We start from the raw sequence: 24950 nt of genomic DNA, 5'->3' as shown, positions 1-24950 counted from the left end.
AAGAATCACTCCTGCTTAGAATCCTACAGCTGTATCTTTGGCACTATTTCCTTATCATGCCTTTTGCCTATTCAGAAATGGCCTGCATGAAGATGGATCTCAGCCTGTTTTAACAAAGTTTGGGTGCTCTGGTCCCCCCAATGCCTTTCAACATTGCCATTTATCTCCTTGTGAATTTTTTTAAAAAAAAGGATATATATATAGGTATTATATATATACACACCATTTCCTCAAGCTTATCAATTATGAACACAAAGCAGTGTTAATACACTCAAATAAAAATAAGGGAGAAGAGGAAACAGAAGTCAGTTAGAGGGATGACTTATGCAAAACCTGGAGTCATAATAGTATATGCCTCACGGGGAAACAGGAAGAAGTTTAGGAAGGCAAGGCTGTGAGGGATGTGTGATAGGAAGTAATCAGAGATGAAGTTGGCAGTGGCTTGTAGGGCCCAGTAGTAAATGTCCTTCTATACCAAGCTTTTGTGTATTGAAGTCCTAGCCCTCAGTACCTCAAAATATGACTATATTTGGAGATGAGGTTTTAAAGAGGTAATTAAGTTTAAATGAAGTCATTAGGGTGGATCCTAATCTGATATGACTATCCTAATAAGAAGATGAGAACGAGGTTAGGACACAGATACACAGAAAAAAGACTGTGAAGACAAAGGAAGAAGACAGTCACATGCAAACCATGGGCTAGACCTCAGGAGTAAACAACCCTGCTGACACCTTGATCTTGGACTTTTACTCTCCACCACTGTGAGGAAATAAATCGCTGCTGTTTAGGGCACCCAAACTGTGGTACTTCGTTATAGCCACCCTAGCAGACTAATATAGGAGCTCATAGAAGTATTGAGGCTGAAGACTGGACAAGGCTGCCTTTTTTTTTTTTTTTTTTGGATATTAGAGTGAAGGATGGACTATAGTGGAGATACACAGATACCAGGGAAATAGGTCTTGTATAGGAAATTATGGCAAAAGGGTAAGAAAAATATGAGTAGGCTTGGACCAAGGCAATAGTGGGAATGTAGAAGAAAGGCTTATTTTAAGAAGAAAGGGAGGAAAAATCTGTAGGGTTTGATCTCTGGTTGTCTTGTCAGGGGGAAGGTGGAAGGAGAAGAGACACGCATTATAAGAAAGAGTCAAGAAATTGAGCAAAGCACCAGAGTGTCAACTGTGTATATTGAATATTTTAATTAGGATTAAAATTAGAACAGAGGCAGCTGAGGCATATTAGACTGAAGGATAAACCCGTAGACAGGTGAAGTGAGTCACCCTATTAGCTTTAGGACTTTGAGTCACGATTATGAAAATGTTTGGCTCAGGGCATTGACATATTGGCACTCAATAATAAACATTTGTTTTTAGGGACGCCTGGGTGGCTCAGTCAGTTGAGCATCTGCCTTCAGCTCAGGTCATGATCCTGGTCATGATCCCGGGTCCTCGGATGGAGCCCCGCATCGGGCTCCCTGCTCAGTGGGGAGCCTGCTTCTTCCTCTGCCTGCTGCTCCCCCTGCTTGTGTGCACTCTCTCTCTGACAAATAAATAAAATCTTAAAAAAAAATAAAAATAAACATTTGTTTTTAAAAGACAATACTAGTATCAAAAATTATAAAATACATATGAGTAAGCTTAATTGATGAGACAAAAGACTTGTACATTGAAAACTACAAAACACTGGATCTCCTTTGAAACAACAAAACTGGTTGGTTTGGTTACAACATAAATTAGGAAAAGATATATTCCACTTCATATTTAGAAACTAAAATTGTTGCTTGTTATACACATATAACTGGGAATTATATATAATTGTTGCTTGTTATACACATATAACTAAAAATCTATCTCCTGGGGTGCCTCGGTGGCTCAGTCGGTTAAGCGTCTGCCTTCCGCTCAAGTCATCATCTCAGGGTCCTGGGATTGAGCCCCGTGTTTCCCAGGCCCCTGCTCAGTGGGGAGCCTGCTTCTTCCTCTTTTTCTGCTCCCCTGCTCGTTCTCTCTCTCAAATTAAAAAAAAAAAATACATCTCCTAAATTAAATTTAAGGCCTACAGAGAGTGGAAGGTAATAAAACACAGTATATAAATTAGGTGTGCATGAAAAATGGCTATGGCATTTGTAGAACACAAAAATTCAGCAGTGGCTGGTAGCATTTTGTTGTCACAAGCAGCAGCAAAAACAGAAAAGAAGCACACATATGCCAAATTCAGTTGCAAGGAATCCGTTCTCCTGGCCCAGTGTTTCTTATAGTGTGATCTAGTGATAGCCTGCACAAAAATCCCCTACAGAATGGTCAAAGTACAGGCCTCATGGCCACACATCAGACATCTGCAGTTTAAACAAGCTCCCAGGACTTTCTTAGGTTCCCTAAAGTTTAAGGACACTTCTCCAAATCTCTGAAAACAACTGTTTTTCTGAGAAAGCCACAGGGAATATTTGTCTCTAGTAGCAGCAAATTAAGGATAACCCACAAGAAACTTACTTGAATGTTCTGAGATTATAGAGTCTAAGAAAGTCATGTTTTTCACTTTAATATTTTGAGCTTTGAGGAAGGAATATCAAAGATATAACCTCACTTACTGTTTAGTAAAGAAAAGATGTTTTGGGCTCCTGGGTGGCTCAGTCATTAAGCGTCTGCTTTTGGCTCAGGTCATGATCCTGGGATCGAGCCCCACATCGGGCTCCCTGCTCGGCGGGAAGCCTGCTTCTCCCTCTCCCACTCCCCCTGCTTGTGTTCCTTCTCTCACTGTGTCTCTCTCTGTCAAATAAATAAATAAAATCTTAAAAAAAAAAATGTTTCTTGGAATGAAAGAGTTCTTCCTACCAAAAAAAAAAAAAAAAAGTCAAGATATAACAAATTCATTCTTTGTTCTAGTATTCTTTTCCTCAATAAACTCAATTTCTCTACTGGCATGTTTTGTTTTGTTGTTGTTGGTTTTTTTCTTTTTAAGATTTTATTTATTTGACAGAGAGAGCGAGAGAGCACAAGCAGGGGGAACAGTAGAGGGAGAGGGAGAAGCAGGCTCCCCGCCAAGCAGGGAGCCAGATATGGGGCTCGATCCCAGAACCCTGAGATCATGACCTGAGCCGAAGGCAGACGTTTAACTATCTGAGCCACCCAGGCGCCCGTTTTTTTTTTTTTTTTCTGACAAACAAAATGTAGAATGAAGGTGGTAGACACTGCTTCTTAACTTCTGTGTTTTCCATATTCTTGGCCTCTGAATATGCACTATGTTTCATAGACTCTCACAGGTCCTCCCGCTCTGTAGTAAATCTGTTGATCACCCCTTCCAAGGCACCTTGACCATTCTTTGCATCAGGTGACATAGGGTTTGTCTTTAAACTTTCCATATGCCTCCCTAGGCTAATTCCTTTCACAGTAATGATAGCTTCTTGTATCGGCATGGTCATTCCAGGATTCTCTGGATGAGGAGCATATACCAACCTTTCATTAACTGATACTAAATTTGTGAGTGTAATATAAGTGGCACAAAATTCCATGTTTTTTACCACTGGATCCACAACAGAATGTTCTTTGATGTATATCAAAGATCCACAAGTTCCCCAAATCTGAAGGTTCAACACTTTTGCAAGAGTATGCAACCCCCACTCAGTTGTGAGGAATCAGTGGATATGAAGCCTGTTGACAAATCAATATTCTGCTTCAACACATCTACTTCCATTATTCAAGTAGTTTCCCATAGCAGCTGTACCCTGGGTGTCTCCATGGGTCCACTATGGCCCCATGGGTGGGAAAATGTGCTCTAAGTTCTAGATCTTTATATTCATGAGCCATGGGCATAGGGTTGTTGGGCCACTGGATGTGATCTCCATTTCTTTTTTATTTTTAAAAATGTCCCCCATTTAGGGGCACCTAGCTGGCTCAGTCAGTAGAGCATGCAACTCTTGATCTCGGGCTCATGTGTTCAAGTCTAACGGTGTAGAGCTTACTTAAAAATAAAATAAATAAGGAGCACCTGGGTGGCTTAGTATGTTAAGCATCCAACTCTCGATTTCAGCTCAGGTTGTGGTCTTGGGGTCATGGGATTGAGCCCGAAGTCAGGCTCCATGCTCAGCACAGAGTCTGCTTGTCCCTTTCCCTCTGCTCCTCCCCCCACTCACAATTTCTCTCTCTCAAATAAAGTCTTTTCAAAAAATCAAAAATAATAAATTTTTAAAAAGTCCCCCATTTCACTTTTTAAGGCACTATATGTTGTGTTTATTCATTCTTGTGTTCCCTCTACCTTACTCTTTCTAACACTTTTATTTCTATTTTTTTCTTGACATCTGTGCCTTCATTTCTCTTTTTTTTTTTTTAAAGATTTTATTTATTTATTTGAGAGAGAGAGAATGAGAGAGAGCGAGTACATGAGAGGGGGGAGGGTCAGAGGGAGAAGCAGACTTCCTGCTGAGCAGGGAGCCCGATGCGGGACTCGATCCAGTGACTCCAGGATCATGACCTGAGCAGTCGCTTAACCAACTGAGCCACCCAGGCGCCCTTTTTTTTTTTTTAAAGATTTTATTTATTTACTGTGCCTTCATTTCTGAGGTTTTGATTAAGGTTCTATCAAATTGGGAATCATTTTCTTGAAATTTTTTCCTTTTTGAATCTTGTTTTTAAGTAATATGCTGCAGTTTTGATGTTTTCTAAGCATGTCTTTCTAGCATATTTTCATTATCTCTTTGGATGTCTGTTTCTTATTTTTTTTTAATTTTTAAAAGATTTTATTTATTTATTTATTTGAGAGAGAGAGAGAGAGAGAGAGAGAAACAGCATGAGAGGGGAGAGGGTCAGAGGGAGAAGCAGGCTCTCCGCTAAGCTGGGAGCCTGATGTAGAACTCAATCCCAGGACTCTGGGATCATGACCTGAGCCGAAGGCAGTTGCTTAACTAACAGCCACCCAGGCGCCCTTTATTCTCTTTTTTCTTATAATTTTGTTGGGATTTGGCCTTGATATTTTTGTTGCTTTTTTGTAGGTTGAGTTTAGTTTTCCGGAATTATTAGGAAGTGTAGTTCAGGGTAGCTTTTGTACTTCAGAGGGCTTTCATCTGTTGTGTTTGTGTAGTGTTAAAAAACTATGTCAACCTGCTTTCTGAGATTACCTGGCTCTGTTCTCATTTCACACTTGAATCCAGACATCTTTGCTTGGTCTCTATTGTTCCTAATCTGCTTAATTTTGATTTCTCTGTGTGGGGCCTTGTCCTTGAAGGGACCCCTAACTGTTCAGTTTCTGGAATTTATACTCATCAGTTACTGAATTAGGAAAACCCCTTCCAGTGTCAGTTCTTGGATTGGCCTGCTGTATCTCTCAGTGAGTACTTGTTGGCTCTCTTGCGGTTTTTCTATTCTCAGATCCATCAAATGCCCCTTGCTTTGCTTTTCCTCATTCAGAGGGCTGAACAGGCACCCCTTTTTTTTTTTTTTAAAGATTTTATTTATTTGACAGAGAAATAGCGAGAGCAGAAACACAAGCAGGGGAAGTGGGAGAGGGAGAAGCAGGCTTCCCACGGAGCAGGGATCCCCACGTGGGGACTCGATCCCATCTGGCCCCTTGCTCTGCAGGGGGTCTGCTTCTCCCTCTGCCCCTCCCCTGACTCGTTCTATCTCTCTCTCTCTCTCTCTCTCAAATAAAATCTTTAAAAAAAATTTGTGTCTTCCAAGGTCATGAAAATATTTTCCTGTGTTTTCTTATAGAAGTTTTATTGTTTTACTTTTCATATTTAAGTCTGTGATCAATTTCAAATACATTTTTGTGCATGGTGTGGATAGAAGAGTCAAGGTTTACATCTGGCACTATTCATTGACAAAACCATCAATCATCCTTTCTTCACTGAATTGCAGTAATACCTTTACTGTAAAGGTAAACCAGGTGTTTATACATGTGTAGTTTGGTTTCTGGGCTCTCTATTCCATTCTACTTACTGGATTTATCTGCCTATCCTTTCCACAAAATCAGACTTAACTAGTTTTATAATATATATTGATAGGGCAGGATAAGTAGATCCTCCACAAATTCATTGTTTCAAGAATGTTTTGCTATTTTTTTTTTGAGATTTTATTTTTACATAATCTCCACACCCAATGTGGGGCTCGAACTTACAACCCTGAGATCAAGAATCACATGCTCTACTGATCAAGCCAGCTGGACACCCCTATTTTGGCTATTATTCTAAGGCTTTATATTTCCTATAAACATTAGAATCAGTTAATCAATTTCCACCAAACACACACAAAAACTGAGATTTTGACTGGGATGGTAATGAATCTACATCAGCATTGGGAGAACTGACATATTTTATGTTAATATCAAGTCTTCCAATCTAGGAAAATGGTTATTCATGTTTTCTTCAATGTTTTATAGGCTAATGTGTGGAGTTTATGCATCTATTTCACTATATTATTTGCATGTATTTGATTTTTTGATGCTATTATAAGCAGCACTTGAAAAAATTTTAAAATTTTAAAATTAATTGTAGTCCTATATATTAACAATAAACAATTAGAAAATAAGCTAAGTGCTGCTTATAATATTTATTTTTTTAAAGATTTTATCTATTCGAGAGAGCGAGCATGAGCAGGGGAGGGACAGAGGGAAAGGGAGAAGCAGGCTCCCCACTGAGCAGGGAGCCTGCCACGGGGGCTCCACCCCAGAACCTGGAATCATGACTTGAGCCAAAGGCAGATGCTCAACGTACTGAGCCACCCAGGCGCCCCTAAATTCTCAAATTTTTAATCTCATCCTAACATGGTCACACTTTATAATTCAAAATTATAGAGCACTAGTCACTTCTACAATTTTGTACTTAATGTTGTCTTTGTCTACAACCTCTTTGCCTATTATCTGCCACTCAGGATTGCAGCTATTTATGATGTGCCAAGGAGTTGGGAGTTTTAAACTAAAAGCAATGGGGAATTTTAAAGCTTTGAATCAGAAGAGTGACATGACCTAAAATGATAAAGTATTATTCTTTCTACAGAACTTGAGCTCTTCACTTACCCCCTTTTACATCCTGTGTAGCAAATTGTACCTTGTACATATAAAAAATTTATCAAAGAATTTCACTTGTCCTCTGTGAAATGAGAAAACCAATAAATTGCCATTTCTTAAGGACTGTTATTCTGAATTGTCCTTCCTAATTTTTTATATTAAATTAGTGGTAGATGTTTCCTAATGCCTTTTCTCAATAAAATTAAAAAGATGAAAACAAATCCTGGGTACAGTCCAGATCACTGATGACAAGTCCTTCAGCAGGGGAAGTAGATGAAAAACAAGACTTTTAACTGTTTTCTTCCTTCCTTCTACAGTAAGAACATAGTAATTTTACAATTAAAAAAAAGTTGATAATGGAAAAAAAAATTATCCCCTGCCTAGAGGTATTTATTATGTTCTGAATTTAGTTGATTTTTCCATCAACATTTCATTATGAAAAATTTCACATACCAAAAAGTTGAATGAACTTTACAGGGAACAAGGATAAACCCAGCATCTACATCTTTTGAAATTTTCACATTTACTTCATTACTACATGAAGAGCTTATGGTGCCTTACAGGTGTTTGCAGTATGTTGAAGAAATGAAAGAATTTTTTTTAAAGATTTTATTAATTTGTCAAAGAGAGAGAAAGAGCACATGAGAAGCAGGGGGACCGGCAGGCAGAGGGAGAAGCAGGTTCCCCGCTGAGCAAAGAGCCTGATACGTGGGACTGGATCCCCCAGGACCCTGGGATCATGACCTGAGCCGAAGGCAGATGCTTAACTGACTGAGCCACCCAGGCGTCCCAAAAATGAAAGAATTTAAAGGAGAGGATTTGGGGCGCCTGGGTGGCTCAGTCATTAAGCGTCTGCCTTCGGCTCAGGTCATGATCCCAGGGTCCTGGGATAGAGCCCCGCCATCAGGCTTCCTGCTCCCTCTGCCTGCAGCTCCCCCTATTTGTGCTCTCTCTCTCTGTGTCAAATAAATAAATAAAGGAAAGGATTTAATTGTTTTCTCAATGGACAAATTCAATGTTTTTAGCAAATTATCTTAAGTAGCCACTGGCTGATTTCATTAGTTTACTCAGATACCACTGATACCAAGCGTCTATCTAATATAATGTCATTCAATTAACTGTTAAGTTTTAATGAAATAATGGGCCCATTAATCATTTGGAAAGGAACTTCAAAACCTGTGTTATATTCCTAGAGAAGCCTCTTAGGCCTCCAAGAGTAAACTGGATTTTTGGAAACATCCCAAAGCTTCATTCAAATCCGACTCCGAAAGACTGAAACGGTCCAGTGTCAAAACCCAAAATGGTTATAAATTAATGAGAATGATTTTCCTAGGTATTCTAAAAATAATTTTATGCACTGGCATCACTGACAAAGTCTACAAGTACTCCTAGTGTCACCCCCCACCAAAGGGAATGCACCTTGTTCTGCTCTGGTCATCGCTTATATGACATTTTGTTCCACAGCTTGAAAACACAACCCAGGTATATGTTAAGAATTTAATATATGATAAAGTTGGTTTCAATTTCCAAAATCAGAAGGGAGAATTACTAAATATAGTGATGGGAATAGTGACCATTTGAAAAAACAGAGATCCTTAATTTTCATTAGTGTATTTCTCAAATTTAAGCATGTAGTCTCCTTCAGAGGAAAAAAAAATTGCCACAATACCTAAAGGTTGACTTAACATATTTTTAATATTTCTTAGATTTGTACTAACATAAAAATAGGTATACACTCTTTATTCCCATAGTTCTCACACAACAATAAGAGCAAAAACATTTATAAATTAAGACCAATAAAATGCAAATTAATCACCTTAATACAATGTAACAAATAATACTGCTTTGCTCAAATAATAAAAAAATGTTTTGCCCAAAAGGAATAAATCACAGGTATTTGGTTTAATAGCAAAAAGCTGCAGTTTCAGATTCCATTCTACTCTCAAACTGTTTCTGAATGTTTTTACCTTAATAATGAGAATAGTCACACAGTATCTTGTTCAAACTAGTATTGATAAATTGAAGCCTTTTTCTCCTCCTTTCAAAGTAATCAGAACAGAAAATTAACCAAACATGTTAAATGTTAGTCCTCAAATGCCAATTGTAAAAGGTGTGAATTCACACAGAATGAAAAAATAACTGCCTTTACTGAAATCTGCATTAATCACTACTGAACCCAATTAGCTTTAGAATTTGGAACAGAAACATTCTTTACTATTTATTTGCTATTATACTTATTGCTAATGAACTGCTGCAAGTCATAGGAGCCTGAGCCTCCCAACAAAAATGGTACTGACCATTAGGGTATAGATCTTTTCTGAATAAATTTAAGACCCTATTACGTCAAGAACCACATCAGGTATATTATGTGTACAACAAGAGCACACCATCATTTTTCTCATTCTCATGTAATCCATGTTCTGCAGATTCCACAGTTTTATTTTTTTTCAAATCAGATTTTAATTTTGAATACTTAACACTATTGTTGATATGCATTTCACTTTCCTCATGTTTGCTAAGAATATGTGATAAATGCTGCCAATCTTTGCACCCATTCTCATTCTTCAGTTGATTTTTTCCTTCCCCAAAGAGTTTGCAATACAAACAAAATACAGAATCTTTTGAAGTCGAATAAAGTAACCAGGATCTAGTGGTTTTATCACCATTTGGAAGAATTCGTGTGTAGTAAGTTTCTGAAAATTTCCTCCCTGTATTGTCTTTTGGAAAGTTAAAATTTCTTACTTGAGGTGGATCGTTTTCAACAAGAATGTCCCGTTGTTTAGTATTCAAAATTCGGGGCCATGTACCTGGGTCTGTAGAAAGTACAACTGATATAATGCAGTCTTCTGATTTTTTCTCTTCCAGTGGCTCTTGAAATTTATCAGCTATGGTTAACAAAGAAGAAGGTAAATTCACATCCTGCTTGATCAGTGATGCATCTGTGCTATATTCTGCCAAAACCTGTAGCTCTGAAGTCTTTTCCTTTTTCTCTGGTATTCCCTCTTTTTTTTCTAAAAGAGTATTCGATGGTCCATATAATTTTCTCTCATTTTCTTCTTCTCTAACCGCATTCCTTTTTCTGTTTTCTGATGCTGACAAATTTTTTGATTTTGTTTCCATCATCTAGGGAGAAAGAGATTACAACTTTATCTTAGAATTGTTAAAAAGAGGGGCGCCTGTATGGCTCAATCAGTTAAGCATCTGCCCTTGGCTCAGGTCATGAGCCCAGGGTCCTAGGATCGAGCCCCGAGTTGGGCTCCCAAGCAGGGAGCCTGCTTCTCCCTCTGCCCCTCCCCTCCGCTTGTGCTTTCTCTCTCAAAATAAAGAAAGAAAATCCTTAAAAAAATGTTAAGAAATTAATGTATATACAAATGCCCAATAAGCACATGAAAAGCTGACCACCACATACCACTTCACACCCACTATGATGGCTATAATGAAAGGATATATAATGTCAAGTGTTGGCAAAGATGTGGAAAAATCGAAACCTTCCTGAGGTGCTAGTGCAGATGTAGAATGGTACAGGTGCCTTGGAAAACAGTCTGGCAATTTCTTAAGAGTTACCATATGACCCACCAATACCAGAATGAAAATGTAGGTCTACACAGATTTGTACAAAGTGTTCATAGCAACATTATTCATAATAGCCAAAAACTAGAAATAATTCAAATGTCCATTACTGATGGATAAATACAAAATGTGGGTGTTATCCATACAATGGAATATTGCTTGGCGATAAAAACAAGTTATATGCTACAACATGGATGAACCTTGAAAACAGTATGATATGTGAAAGCCAGTCACAAAGTATCACTATTGTATGATTCCATTTAATAATAAGACTTATAACTGATTTTAGAGTCAATAAAATTCAAAATAACAAAAATGTATACAATGTGAATGGCACCCTATTAGCTGTAATATTTTTGTATACACCACAACTGGAACCCTGCACTTGATAATGTTTAAGAAAACTAAGAGTCTTGGGGTGCCTGGGTGGCTCAGTCAGTTAAGTGTCCTGACTCTCAGGTCATGAGCTCGGTATTGTGAGATCGAGCCCCGCGTCGGGCTTCGTTCTCAGTGCAGAGTCTGCTTAAATTCTCTCTCTCTCTGCCCTTCTCCCCTCTAAAATAAATAAATTTTAAAAACAAAAACAAACCAACTAAAAGCTTTGTTTTGATTTAACCCTGAAAGCAACATTGCAATGCAGCATGAAGTAAAAAAAAGCAGGAGCAACATAATCAAATTCATACTGAAGTAAAAAAAGCAGGAGCAACATAATCAAATTCATACTTAGAAAGATTGCTGATTTGCTGATTGCATTATGGATTTCTAACTGTAAGGAAGACCAAGGGTACAGAGACAGTCAGAAGCTGTGGTAGTTTAATTCTGGCAAGAGATGATGGTGGCTATATATCTAGGATTGTAGGAGTAGAGATAGGATAGAGTTGAGAGATATCTGGACTACTGCTAACTGAGTGGCTCTGGAGGCCAAGGAAGAAGAAGGAGTAAAGAATGACCCTAAGTTTCTGCCTGGGCATCTGACTGAATGGTGGGATCATTTACTGATACAGGAAACAGAGCGAAAACGGGTTTGGAGTTTCAGTTTTAGACAAGGAATTTGAGATTTGTGGAACATTCAAATGGAGATTACAAATGGATATACTAGTCTAAAATTGAAAAAAATATCTACACACACACAAAAAATTAAAAACAAAAAACAAAAAACAAAAAAAAGGGAAATATTATCTACAGATATATTTTGGAAGTTATCAAAATCTACTAATTAAAACTATGGGATTGGATGAAACTGTATTGAAAAGCATATAAAAAAGCCAACAGAAGGCCAATGACTATAGTTAGTGTTATTTTTTATATAACCAAATCCAAGTTTAGACTTGTTTCTCCTTCCTGAGTTTCCTGGTAATGAACAGGTATTCAACTTGTTATAGTCATAATTCTCAATGGATGGGCCATGTCCCAACTGTATGACCTTGGGCAAGTTACTTGACCACTGATGCTTCAATTTCTTTGGCAATAAAATGAAGATATCGACTGCACCTAACTAGGGAGGCTGTTTAGATGATTAAATGCAAAAATACATGTAAAACTGTATCTGGCACCACAGTCATGTTAGCTATTATTCTGGGCATGAGCTCTAACAAGGATACCTGTGATCATTTAACAATTACTGAATGTGGTCTAATACCAAGAACTGATAAGAAGAAGACAAAGGTGGCTGATCCAAAGGCTCATGGGTTTTCTGCTTTCTATTCTAGGTTCCAAGATTAAACTGGTTATATCTTTCCCTATCTGTGTCTTCAGGCATCTTTCCAGGGACATTCATCTGAGATTCTCTGAAAATGAAGTTCAAAAGTACTCTAGTGCAATACTACATCTCTCACAACCAACATTTTTACTGATGACCTGGGTGAAAACTGAAGCTAAGTAAAAAAAAGCAGGTGAGGCAGGCACCAATTAACTATAAAGCCTCTAAAAAAACAGAAGGGCAAAACAAAACAAAACAAACCACTGGAAAGAAAGGTATCAAGATGAAGAGCACTATATTTATTGACAGAATCTCATTTCACTCTCAGAAGTGTCCCAGTGAGATGGTTAAGTCACCCCACATAGAAGGCTACTTATTCTGAAGATTACTAAATTGAATCAGATATAGATCCTGGCCTCAGGGAACCTACAGCTTATTAAGGGAGATAAGGCACATGTATAATTAAATATTCATGTCAGATTCAATAGAGCAAACTAGGGTTTTTAGATGTAAGGTCAAATCTAGCTATGTGACTTTGGGTAAGACACTTTATCTGAACTTCAGTATCTTTAACATATTGTAAAGGTTTTATTCAATCAAAATTGAATATACATTTAATATAAAGCAACAACTAGTTTTACCTGGTTAATTAAAACAAATAGCACTCTCCAACCACCTTTACCCATTTCTTCTTTCCCAGAAGTTAATCACTTTTAACTCTATTAGCTGATTCATTTGGTGTTTACGTCCAAATCTCAAAGTAACATGTTTGTATCGCTATTTACTGGCTTTTCCTCCCAGTTTTAGGCATCACAAATTGGCTTTTCAATGAGGAAAAAAGAAATTTAGTTTTCTTCTTTCTCATTGTATTTACCATGTGTATCATCCAGCCATCTATTTATCCATTGGTTGTAGGATTTCTCAACTTTGGCGCCATGGACATCTTGGGCCAGATAATTCTTTATTGTTTTTTTTTTTTTTTTAAAGAAAGATTTTATTTTATTTTATTTTAGATTTTATTTATTTATTTGAGAGAGAGAATGAGAGAGAGAGAGCATGAGAGGGGGGAGGGTCAGAGGGAGAAGCAGACTCCCTGCCGAGCAGGGAGCCCGATGCGGGACTCGATCCCGGTACTCCAGGATCATGACCTGAGCTGAAGGCAGTCGCCTAACCAACTGAGCCACCCAGGCGCCCGATAATTCTTTATTGTGAGGGACTGTCCTGTGCATTGCAGGATGTTTACCATCATCCCTCGGCCCTAACCAGTGGATGCCAACAGCACTACCCCAACTGTGATAATGAAAAATATTTAGATGTTGCCAAATGTCCTTAGGGGGAAAAAATGACCCCTGGTTAGGTCATTGGGTAAGATCAAGATTCAATCTCTGCTTCTCCCTCTGACCCTCCTCCCTCTCATGCTCTCTGTCTCTCATTCTCTCTCTCTCAAATAAATAAATAAAATCTTTAAAAAAAAGATTCAATCTCTGCATTTAATTACTGTGTATGCTTTTCTCAGATAAACCATTAACTGCAAGATTTCAGTTTTTCCTTAAAGTCTTCTTATATTACTAAGACTTTCTACTGTGAAAAGGCCTGACACTAACCATTAATGTGATGGTGGTGGGGGAGGTACATTTATAAAACTTCTATAATATATGGAAATATCTTTTTTTTTTTTTTTAAGATTTTATTTATTTGACAGAGAGAGAGTGTGCACAAGCAGGGGGGAAGGGCAGAGGGAGAAGCAGGCTCCCCGCTGAGCAGGGAGCCTAATGCAAGACTCCGTCTTGGGATCAGGACCTGAGCCAAAGGCAGACGCTCAACCAACTAAGCCACCCAAGAGCCCCTGGAAATATCATTCTTGTATCTGCCAACTGTTTATGAGCTATTTTGCATCACTGAGATATACATGGTAGAATGGAGAGACTTTCTTTTGGGGATCAGAGTGGCAGACAATATAGTAATTCAACAAAGTCTGGATATATAATTGCTGCCTATTTTGACTATGTGTATTTTCTTGTTTTTACTTCCTTTGGTGTTCATTTAGGAGTAAAAAGTGGGTTATCTATGTGTAAGTTTCATGCTCTTCAGATGATATGCATTATATCCGTTTATGAGCTCACTGCCTTTAACTTAGTAAAAAGTCATGGTCTAAGCAGTTACAAGTAAATCATCCATTTAAAAAAAATACTTGTAGGGGCGCCTGGGTGGCTCAGTTGTTAAGAGTCTGCCTTCAGGGGCGCCTGGGTGGCTCAGTTGGTTAAGCGACTGCCTTCGGCTCAGGTCATGATCCTGGAGTCCCGGGATCGAGTCCCGCATCGGGCTCCCTGCTCAGCAGAGAGTCTGCCTCTCTCTCTGACCCTCCCCCCTCTCATGCTCTCTATCTCATTCTCTCTCTCAAATAAATAAATAAAATCTTTAAAAAAAAAAAAAAAAAAAAAAAAAAAGAGTCTGCCTTCAGCTCAGGTCATGATCCCAGGGTCCTGGGATCCAGCCCCGCATCGGGCTCCCTGCTTGGCGGGAAGTCTGCTTCTCCCTCTCCCTCTGCCTGCCGCTCCCCCTGCTTGTACTCACTCTCTCTCCGTTAAATAAATAAAATCTTAAAAAAAAAGAGGTATGGTGTATATAAAGAAAATAAAGATAACATAAATAAGCCTTCCTTTTAAAAACTTGAAAGTTAACTATAGACACCTATTGTTTCTTCTACTGTTTAATAAGCTTTGCACACTTCAGGGTTACTTTTCCCTTAAACTAACCACTTAAATCCTTATCCAATGAAATGGGGGTTAAGAACATTCCTGGTTTTACATTTATTGAATAAATTTTTTTGTATGGAAAAAAAATGAGGTCAAGGCGCATTTATTTCCAAACAACCAAAAATCCATCCTAGCACTACTTGTTAAAAAGTTCTTACTTTTCCCATTAAAATGATATGGTACCAAATGGTGGAAGATAGCAGAGTAGGAGGGTCTTGAGCTCACCTTGATCCACGGACACAAGAAAACAGCTATACCTAACACACTAACTGAAAATGACCTAAAGACTGACAGAACAGACTGGATAATCAGAGAGAAAAGTCCACACTGAAAAAAGATGTACCCGAGAACCAAATACCTGGTGTAACTAACCACAACAAGGAGAGACACTCACAAGCATGAAGAAGAGAGGCTCAGACTCCACACAGGACACTCTTGGCACTGGGGATCTGCGCTGGGAAGATGAATTGCTGTAATGTGTAGCTTTGAAAACCAGCAGGGCTTAACTCCAGAAGCTTTAAAAACCAGTGACACTTATATGAACTACTATAGGACTAGGCCCCTTTCCTTGCACCCCCCCCCTTCAGTAGGGTGGGAAAGGTCCCTCCCAGGGGAGGGGGCTGTGGTGGTCTTCGTGATAGGGCTCACCAGCCCTGTCCCCCCCTCACTACACCCTCTTGGGGTGTCTGGCCACAGAGTGAGGGTATGCTCCTATATCCTGACCCTGACCCCCTGTATTCCTACCATGTTGTGTCTGTGTCTGGCTCATCTCTGCTTGAATAAACGCCTCTGCCTTAAAAAAAAAAAAAAAAAAAAATCAGTGGGCTTAACTCTGGGATAGCTGGAAGGCAACAGGAAACTGAGTGCTCATCCTTAAAGTGCCAGCATACTAAATAACAACCTGAGACACAGAAGAGAAGTAGCAGTTTTAAAAGCACCTGAGGTATACATGAAGATTTATTGACTTGTTTTAGAAGGTGTGCCAAACGGGCAGGATCTGCAGATTACTCTAAGAAAAGTGCTAGTGGGTACCATTCCCTCCCACCCCCAGCCTATATAACTAACTGGTCACTTGCAAGAGCCAACACAAACACTCTCCATCTACTTTGCTAGCACTGTGTACCCTGCCCCATCCAACCTGGCAGCCTTAGCTGGGACTGGTGCCACTCTAAAGTGATTCCCGCACTGGGAAAGTGGGGGGAAATAAGCCCACACACCATGCGTGCAGTTCTTGTAGCTGGGAACCTTAGCTGGCTGCACAGGGAGCAAGACTTGCCCTTTGATGCACCTATAGCTGTGTCAGAAAGGCTAACTGCAGACTGCTAGGCTGACGGCTTCCCCATCCACCAATGAGACCACAATAGCCGCCTGCAGCAGCCATGACAGGTTCCTCAATAGCACCCGGAGCAAACCCTGCCCACTGCACCCACAGCAAACAAAGTGAGTCATTATAAGTGGCTGAACTGAAGGCAATCGTGGCTCAGTTACAATAGGAGGGCGCAAGCACCCCACACAAGGGACACACCTGGAGCATTTGGTTCTGGTGACTAGGAAAGACTGTGTTATAGGGCACCACAGGACTTCTACATAAGGCCACCATTTTCAAGACCAGGAGATATAGGTGACTTTCTTAATATGGAGAAACAAACACAGAGGAATATGGCCCAAAGGAAAGAACAGGACAAAATTACAATAAAAAAGCTAAATGAAATGGAGATAAGCAATTTGCCTGAGGAAGAATTCAAAGTAATGATCATAAAGATACTACTCACTGGACTTGAGAAAAGAGTAGATGAATCAGAACTTGAACAAAGAGACAGAAAATACAAGAAAGAACCAGTCAGAGCTGAAGAATTCAGTAACTGAAATAGAGGGAATCAACAGCAAATGAGAGGAAGTAGAAGAACAGATCAGCAATATGGAAGAATACTGGCAATCATTCAAGCTAAACAGCAAAAAGGAAAAAAGAATAAAAAGTGAGAACAGGTTAAGGGAACTCTGCAACATCATTAAGCAGAATAGCATTTGCAGTATAAGGATGCCAGAAAGAAACATTTCAATTAAGTAATAGCTGAAAACATCCCTAATCTGGGGAAGGAAACAGGTTTAGGAAGCACAGAGAGCCCCTAACAAGATGAACCCAAGAAGGTCCATGCCAAGACACATAATAATGAAAATGGCAAAAAGTAATGATAAATACAGAATTTTTAAAGAAGAGAAAATAGTTACAAACAAGGGAAACCGAAGGCTATCAGCTGATTTTTCAGCAGAAACTTTGCAGACCAAAAGAAAGTGGTATGAGATATTCAAAGTGCTGAAAGAAGAAACCTATAACCAAGAATACTTTACCCAGCAAGATTATCATTCAGAATAGGAGAAACAGAGTTTCCCAGACAAAAGTTAAAGGAGTTCATCACCACCAAACCAGCCTTACAAGAAATGTTAAAGGGAATTTTTTTTTTTAAAGATTTTATTTATTTGAGAAAAAGAGAGCAAGACACAGAGAGAGAGAGAGAGAGAGAGAGAGAGCGTGCGCACATGAGCAGAGAGGAGGGGCAGAGGGAGAGGGAGAAGCAGACTCCCTGCTGAGCAGGGACTGACTAAGCCACCCAAGCACTCCAGGAATTCTTTCTTTTAAAGATTTATTTATTTATTTTAGAGAGTGTGTGTGTGTGCACGTGTTGGGGGAGAGGGAGAGAAAGAGAGAGGGGAAGCAGACTCAGCTGAGCACGCAGCCTGACACGGGACTTGATCCCAGGACCCTGAGATCACGAGATCAAAACTTTAGCTGAAACCAAGAGTCAGAGGCTTAACTAAGCCACCCAGGCGCCCCATAAGAAATGTTAAAGGGAATTCTTTGACTGGAAAGAAAAGGCCATAAATCACAGAAAATTATGAAAAGAAAAAATTTCACAGGTAAAATATATAGTAATATATAGTAAAGGTAGTAGATTAATCACTTATGAAGCCAGTATGGAGATTAAAACACAAAAGTAGTAAAATCTATTATATCTACAAAAATTAGTTTAGGAATACACAAAATAAAAGGATGTAAATAAAATATGACATCATATACATAAAATGTGGAAAGGGTAGTAAAAATGTAGTGTCTTCAGAATGCGTTTGAAATAAAGCAACCATCAACTTAAGAGACTGCTATACAGAGTAGATGTTATATATGAACCCAATGGTAACCATAAACCAAAAACCTGTTATACACAAAAAATAAAGAGAAAGGAATCCAAGCATAACATTAAAGAAATCCATCAAACCACAAGGGAAGAGAGCAAGAGAGGACATACAATTGTAAATATCTATGCACCAAACACAGGAGCACCTAAATACATAAAGCAAATGTTAACAGACATAAAGGAGAAACTGACAGTAATAAGAGTAATAGAGGGGACATTAACACCTCACTTGCATCAATGGATAAATCATCTAGACTGCAAATCAGTAAGAAAACTGTGGCTTTGGGCACCTGGGTGGCTCAGTCATTAAGCGTCTGCCTTTGGCTCAGGTCATGATCCCAGGGTCCTGGGATCGAGCCCCGCATCAGGCTCCCTGCTCGGCGGAGAGCCTGCTTCTCCCTCTCCCACTCCCCCTGCTTGTGTTCCCTCTCTCGCTGTGTCTGTCAAATAAATAAATAAAATCTTAAAAAAAAAAAACAACAACAAAACTGTGGCTTTGAATGACACATTAGACCAGACGACTAAACATTTATACATATATACATATATACATATACATATATATGTATGTATGTATATGTATATGTATATATGCATATACAGAACATTCCATCCAAAACCAGCAGAATACATTCTTTTCAAGTGCACACAGAACACTTGCTTGGACAGATCACATGTTAGACCACAAAATAAGTCTCAATAAATTTAAGACTGAAATATCAAGCATCTTTCCTTATTGATAACAAGAGTGTGAAACTACAAATCAAGTATAAGAAAAAAATGGGAAAAAACAAACACATGGAGGCTAAAAAACATTCTACTAAACAATCAACGAATGGGTCAATGAAGAAATGAGAGAAAAAAAAAAAAAAAAAATACATGGAGACAAATGAAAATGAAAATGTGAAGGTCCAAAATCTTTGGGACACAGCAAAAAGCAGTTCTAAGAGGGAAGTTTATAGCAACACAGGCCTACTTTAAAAAGCAAAACAAATCTCAAACAATCTAACTGTACACCTAAAAGAGCTAGAAAAAAAGCAAGTCCAAAGCCAGTAGAAAGAAGAAAATAACAAGAGAGTATAAATGATTTCAGAGATTAAAAAAACAATAGAAAAGACCATTTGAAAAGATAAAACAGAATAACTGATAAACCATTAGCCACTCATCAAGAAAAAAAGAACACCCAAATAAAATCAGAAATGGAGAAAAAATAATGACACTACAGAAACACAAAAGATTCTAAGAGGATATTATGAAAAATTATATGCCAACATATGGACAACCTAGAAGAAATGGGTAAATTCCCAGAAACATAATCTTCCAAAACTGAATCAGTAATCAAAAAACTCTAAACAAAGTCCAGGACTGAGTTCACAGATGAATTCTACCAAACATTTAAGAAAAGTTAGTACCTATTCTCTACACTATTCTACAAAATAGAAGAGGAAGGAAAACTAGCTTAGAATATGAAACTGATTTCAATACTCATTTGAGATGGGACAGCTTAATGACAGATTGACAAAAACGGAACTAAATGAGATTCTAAGATAAACCTGATTATTGTAAGCTAACAGGCAGAAGCTATTGTATACTTGATCATTTAAAATGCATTGAAAAGAATTACCTGTTTATATTCATTAACACAACCTTGGCAGCAAAATCTTGTCTGCTGACCTTCAATGATCAGGACATTATTTCCAGAACTTTTACCGGGCAAATACTCTCCACACTGTTCACAGCAATTCATTATTAGTCCATTGGCCAACCTGTACTTATTAAAGCACTGGTTACTGCACAGTTTATGTATTACATTATTAACGCTGACTTCATGGCGAATCTAGAAGAAAAGCCAGAATTTATTAAATAAATGAGTCAGATTAGCACAGTAAGTGAAGAGAAAGTTTAAAAAAAACACACACAGGGCGCCTGGGTGGCTCAGTTGGTTAAGCGACTGCCTTCGGCTCAGGTCATGATCCTGGAGTCCCTGGATCGAGTCCCGCATCGGGCTCCCTGCTCGGCAGGGAGTCTGCTTCTCCCTCTGACCCTCCCCCCTCTCATGTGCTCTCTCTCATTCTCTCTCTCTCTCAAATAAATAAAATTAAAAAAAAAAAAACACACACACACACACAAAAACCCCCACACCCTCAAAAACCAACCTCCAGTGATTTCTCCGTGGAAGACATATTCAGGGAAAAGACTAATAAGCACATTTTGTTACTCTTACATTTTTATCTCTGATTTCTTTGTAAATCATTCTTTCATTTTATTCATAGATTCACAGAACAAAAAACCCTGTAAAATCAGTAATAACTTCCCCAGAGACACTTAAGAACTAGAGGAAATGAACTGGTTTAGAAGACTTTAATATGACCTGCTTAAAAGAAATGGATTGGGAATTTCTGGTATTATAAACTTCATTGCCCTAGAAAATTTATGGGAGGGGCTACAAGAATAATATTACCATATTCGGGATGGTGTCTGTATATACACAAGTAAGGTAGTTCTTGCTTTGCCCAGTTCTGTGGTAACTGAGATAAAATTGTATCTTCAATTTGCAAGGCTCTGGGAAACACCAAATTCAGTCACCAAGAACTGTGTTAAGTGAAGACTTCCTGTATGAATGTTTCTTCTTTGAGCAACTGGAAAGATGGCAATACCACTTAAGAAATGTGAGGGTACCAGCACACTTAACTCCACTTGTTCTACATATTCTTGTACCAGGATTGGTTGCATCCTTTGCATCCTGAACCTACACTTTTATTTAGAGTGGCTAGTAAGAACAAAATTCACCAGAGAACTACTGCTTTGTTTAGGAGTAGATCTAATTTCATGGAAATAGCTGTGTACTTTCCATAGCATGCAAATGGGATATCTGTTCCTAAGAGAGTTAGTTTGAACATATCCTTATCATTCCCTTTAACTTCATTGTGTAGATCCAGGACATGTGTATTATGTAGATGGCAGAGCATATAATAACACTGAAAAGTTAAAATTATCCCTGTTAACCTAGATAATAACGGGGCGCCTGGGTGGCTCAGTTGGTTAAGCGACTGCCTTCGGCTCGGGTCATGATCCTGGAGTCCTGGGATCGAATCCCGCATCGGGCTCCCTGCTAAGCAGGGAGTCTGCTTCTCCCTCTGACCCTCCCCCCTCTCATGCTCTCTATCTCATTCTCTCTCAAATAAATAAATAAAATCTTTACGAAAAAAAAAACAAAAAAACGTAGATAATAACTGAAATAAGATATGAAAGTCCAGACCTCTGTTAGTTTACTACAGATTATACATCTTGATTTATTAATTCTTTTTCTAAGATTCTGGTTGTCTTCATAGGGAGGCAAAGACGTACTACAAAATTCTTGGGAGGATTCTCTTGACTCAACTTGAGGAACGTTAGTAGCCCTTTTTGTAGGTACATCTCTGAAACAAAAGGGACAGACATCATTTAAGAATATTGCATTCTAATAAAAATCAAATATATGAACAATAAACAACATTTTTGCTTTTTTTCATGATTTAATCCTAGGAATCAACTATAATTTTTGGATCTAACAAAACCCACTTTTTTGGTTTCACTGTCAAGAGTTCCTAATTAATATGGCAAGAGATGATTTGGAGATAAAAACATTTTATAGCACAAGAACCTTGTCATAAGTTATTATGACTTTTTGAAGCATTCAAAAAGGGTGGCAGCAACTTGCAAGACCTAAGGTAAAAGCTGGGGAAGGGATGAGGCGAAAACAGTGGCAGGGAGAGGGTCAATTTATTTCTATATCTACATTCCATTTCTTGCCAAGAATAAGGACAGTACAAGATGAATGGATAAAGAAGATGTGGTGTACACAAACACACACACACACACACACAGGAATATTATGCAGCCATCAAAAAAATGAAATCTTGCCATTTGCAATGACGTGGATGGAAGTAGAGGGTATTATGCTAAGCGAAGTAAGTCAATCAGAGAAAGACAATTATCATATGATCTCACTGATATGGTGGAATTTGAGAAACAAGGCAGAGGATCATAGGGGAAGAGAGGAAAAAATGAAACAAGACGAAACCACAGAGGGAGACAAACCATAAGAGACTCAATCTCAGGAAACAAATTGGGGGTTGCTGAGCAGAGGGGGGTGGGAGGGATGGGGTGGTTGGGTGATGGAGACTGGGGAGGGCATGTGCTATGGTGAACGCTATGACTTGTGTAAGACTGATGAATCACAGACCTGTACCCCTGAAACAAATAATACATCATATGTTAATAAAAAAAGAAAAAAAAATGACAGTACAAATGAACCTATAGCTCTGATACACGCTAGGGTAACTCAAGCTCAAAAACCTTGAAGATACCTTTGCAACAACTGTATCCATGAAATCTATGCAGCTCTCCAATTACATTCAACACATATCTATATTGCCAGTATTCAAGCATGTTGAAAAGTACGGCTTACTTTTTACTTATTACGTTGCGTTTCTTTGGAGTGCACTTATGAGAGAAGGAAGAAAGGCAGGTGGTAGAACAAAAGAGGTGAGCCGATCCTTTTCGTTGATAAGCTGTCTGTCCCTTCTGTAAAGGTTTTCTGCAGTGTGCACAAGTGATTTTAGCTGGTTTTGTAAGTTGCTGTTGGACTGAAGACTGGAAAATCTGTTTAGGAAGGGAGACCACTGGTGATAAAGAATCCACCCCTGGCTGTTTCTGATTACGGGGAAATGATGCTGACTGGGAGATCCAAGAATCTTAAAAACAAAACACACAAGAAAAAGTCATGGAACAATTCAAAGTTCACATCAGAAAAATATGTTAAATTTTCATTTTGCATAAGTTTAAGAGAATAATGACGCAGCCCCATAAGCAAGTGGTTAATGCCAGGTAGCCCTGTTGCACAATTCCAGGGAAATGTTCCACTTTGTATTCTTTTTTTTAGAGAGAGAGAATCTTAAGCAGGCTCCAAGACCAGCGAGGAGCCTGACTGGGGGTGGGGGTGGGGGGGACGACACACTCGATCTCTTGACCTTGAGATCATGACCTGAGCCGAAATCAAGAGTCGGATGCTTAACCGATTGAGGCACCCAGGCGCCCCTCCACTTTGTATTCATAGTGAACGATACTCTTATCGTGCCAAAAATATACATGGTGACCCTTGAATCAGGTAATGCGGTAATCATCATCTCTTAAGTCAGAGACCCCAGGTTCAAAATGCATCTCCTAAGCTTACAAGTATATTAAATTGTTTTGTTGGTTTTCTCAGCTACAAACTGGCAATGATACCTAACTCATCAGAGTGTTATGAAGACTAAATGAGATAATGCATATAGTAAAAGCACTATGTTTGGTACATGGGGCCCTTTCAAAAAAATATTAGCCACTTTATCTTCTTAAAGAGGAAAGTATTAATATATTATAAAGTAAAGCAAATATGCAAATCAAAGATAACTACAGAATCTGGTATATGATGCCCATTTTCATATTCCTAATATTTTATTATGAAAAATTTAAAGCATATAAAAGTCAAAGAATTTTACAGTGAACACTCATATGCCCAACAAATAGATTCTATACTATTTTATGATTTTTGCTTTATCATATCTATTCCCTTTAAACAATCAATCCACGTATTCTGTGTATTTCAAGTAATATGAAGAATATCATGGGGTGCCTGAGTGGCTCAGTCAGCTAAGCCTCCGACTCGATTTCAGCTTAGGTCATGATCTTAGGGTGGTGGGATCAAGCCCCCAGTCAGCCTCTGTGCTCAGCATGGAGTCTGCTTGTCCCTCTTCCTCTGCTCCTCTTGCCACTTGAGATATTTCTAAAATTAAATAAATAAAATCTTAAAAAGAAAAAGAACATCAGTATACTTTCCTCCAAAATATTTTTCCCCAAGATTTTATTTATTTGACAGAGAGAGCGCGCACACAAGCAGGAGAAGCAGCAGGCAGAGAGAGAAGCAGACTCCCCGCTGAGCAGGGGGAACCGGATGTCCCTGGGATCATGACCTGAGCCGAAGGCAGGCTCTTAACTGACTGACCCACCCAGGTGCCCCCAAAATACTTTTTATTTGTTCATTTTAAGTAAGCTCCAACGTGGGACTTGAACTCATGATCCCAAGACCAAGAGCTGCATGCTCTACCAACTAAGGTACCACTCAGGCACCACTCCAAAACACTTTTTTTTTTTAAAGATTTTATTTATTTGAGAGAGAGAGCACCAGCGGGGGGTGGGAGTGGTGGGGGCAGAGGGAGAGAAAGAAGAAGACTCCCCATTGAGCAGGGAGCCTGAAGTAGGGCTCAATCCCAGGACCCTGGGATCATAACCTCAGCCAAAGGCAGACTAACCAACTGAGCCACCCAGGCACTCCCCACTCCACTTTTTAAAGCAACTCTTTCTACAATTCCTTCCCAGCCTTCTAAATATTATTCCATAATCATTAATATAAGAGATGGGTTAATCTGGGAAGACTCAGCTTTCCTAACTTCACACAGGGACTCCTCCATCATATATTATTGTTAGCATCAAAATATACAGGTAACAATGTTTCTCAAACTTTAACATGCATGAGATCATTTGGGAATCTTGTTTAAACAGAGATTCTAGGGGTGCCTGACTGTCACAGTTGGTAGAGCATGTGACTTTTGATCTCAGGCTTGTGAACTCGAGCCCCGTCATGGGTGTAGAGATTACTTTAAAATACATTTACATTAAATACATTAAAAATGCAATTACATATATATGTATATAAATTCATTC

The 24950-nt window shown here is 38.7% G+C and overlaps 1 protein-coding gene across 9 annotated transcripts in view; it reads right to left on the bottom strand.

Moving 5' to 3' along the window:
- Positions 1–8666: 8666 nt before the first annotated feature.
- Positions 8667–24950, bottom strand: part of ZMYM5 (zinc finger MYM-type containing 5) — a 36969-nt gene continuing 20685 nt past the window's right edge. For 6 of the 9 annotated variants that reach the window (XM_064586319.1, XM_064586320.1, XM_064586318.1 and 3 more), the window contains 4 exons: positions 22657–22942; positions 21466–21625; positions 19831–20043; positions 8667–10113 (listed from right to left, as the gene is read on the bottom strand). In XM_064586319.1, the coding sequence (XP_064442389.1) occupies positions 9355–10113; positions 19831–20043; positions 21466–21625; positions 22657–22942 (1418 nt within the window). In that variant the 3' untranslated portion in view covers positions 8667–9354. Of the gene's footprint in view, positions 10114–15409; positions 15531–15759; positions 15809–19830; positions 20044–21465; positions 21626–22656; positions 22943–24950 lie in introns of those variants that run through there. The other 3 variants (XM_064586321.1, XM_045869135.3, XM_045869134.3) reach the window with 3 other exon arrangements.

This window comes from Mirounga angustirostris, unplaced genomic scaffold (assembly GCF_029215605.1).
Source record: "Mirounga angustirostris isolate CCGP_5_RB_7025 unplaced genomic scaffold, mMirAng1.0.hap1 SCAF_3, whole genome shotgun sequence".
Classification (NCBI taxonomy): Eukaryota; Metazoa; Chordata; class Mammalia; order Carnivora; family Phocidae; genus Mirounga; species Mirounga angustirostris.
Note: the sequence above shows the minus strand (reverse complement) of the source record. Positions and strands in the feature narration are given on the sequence as shown.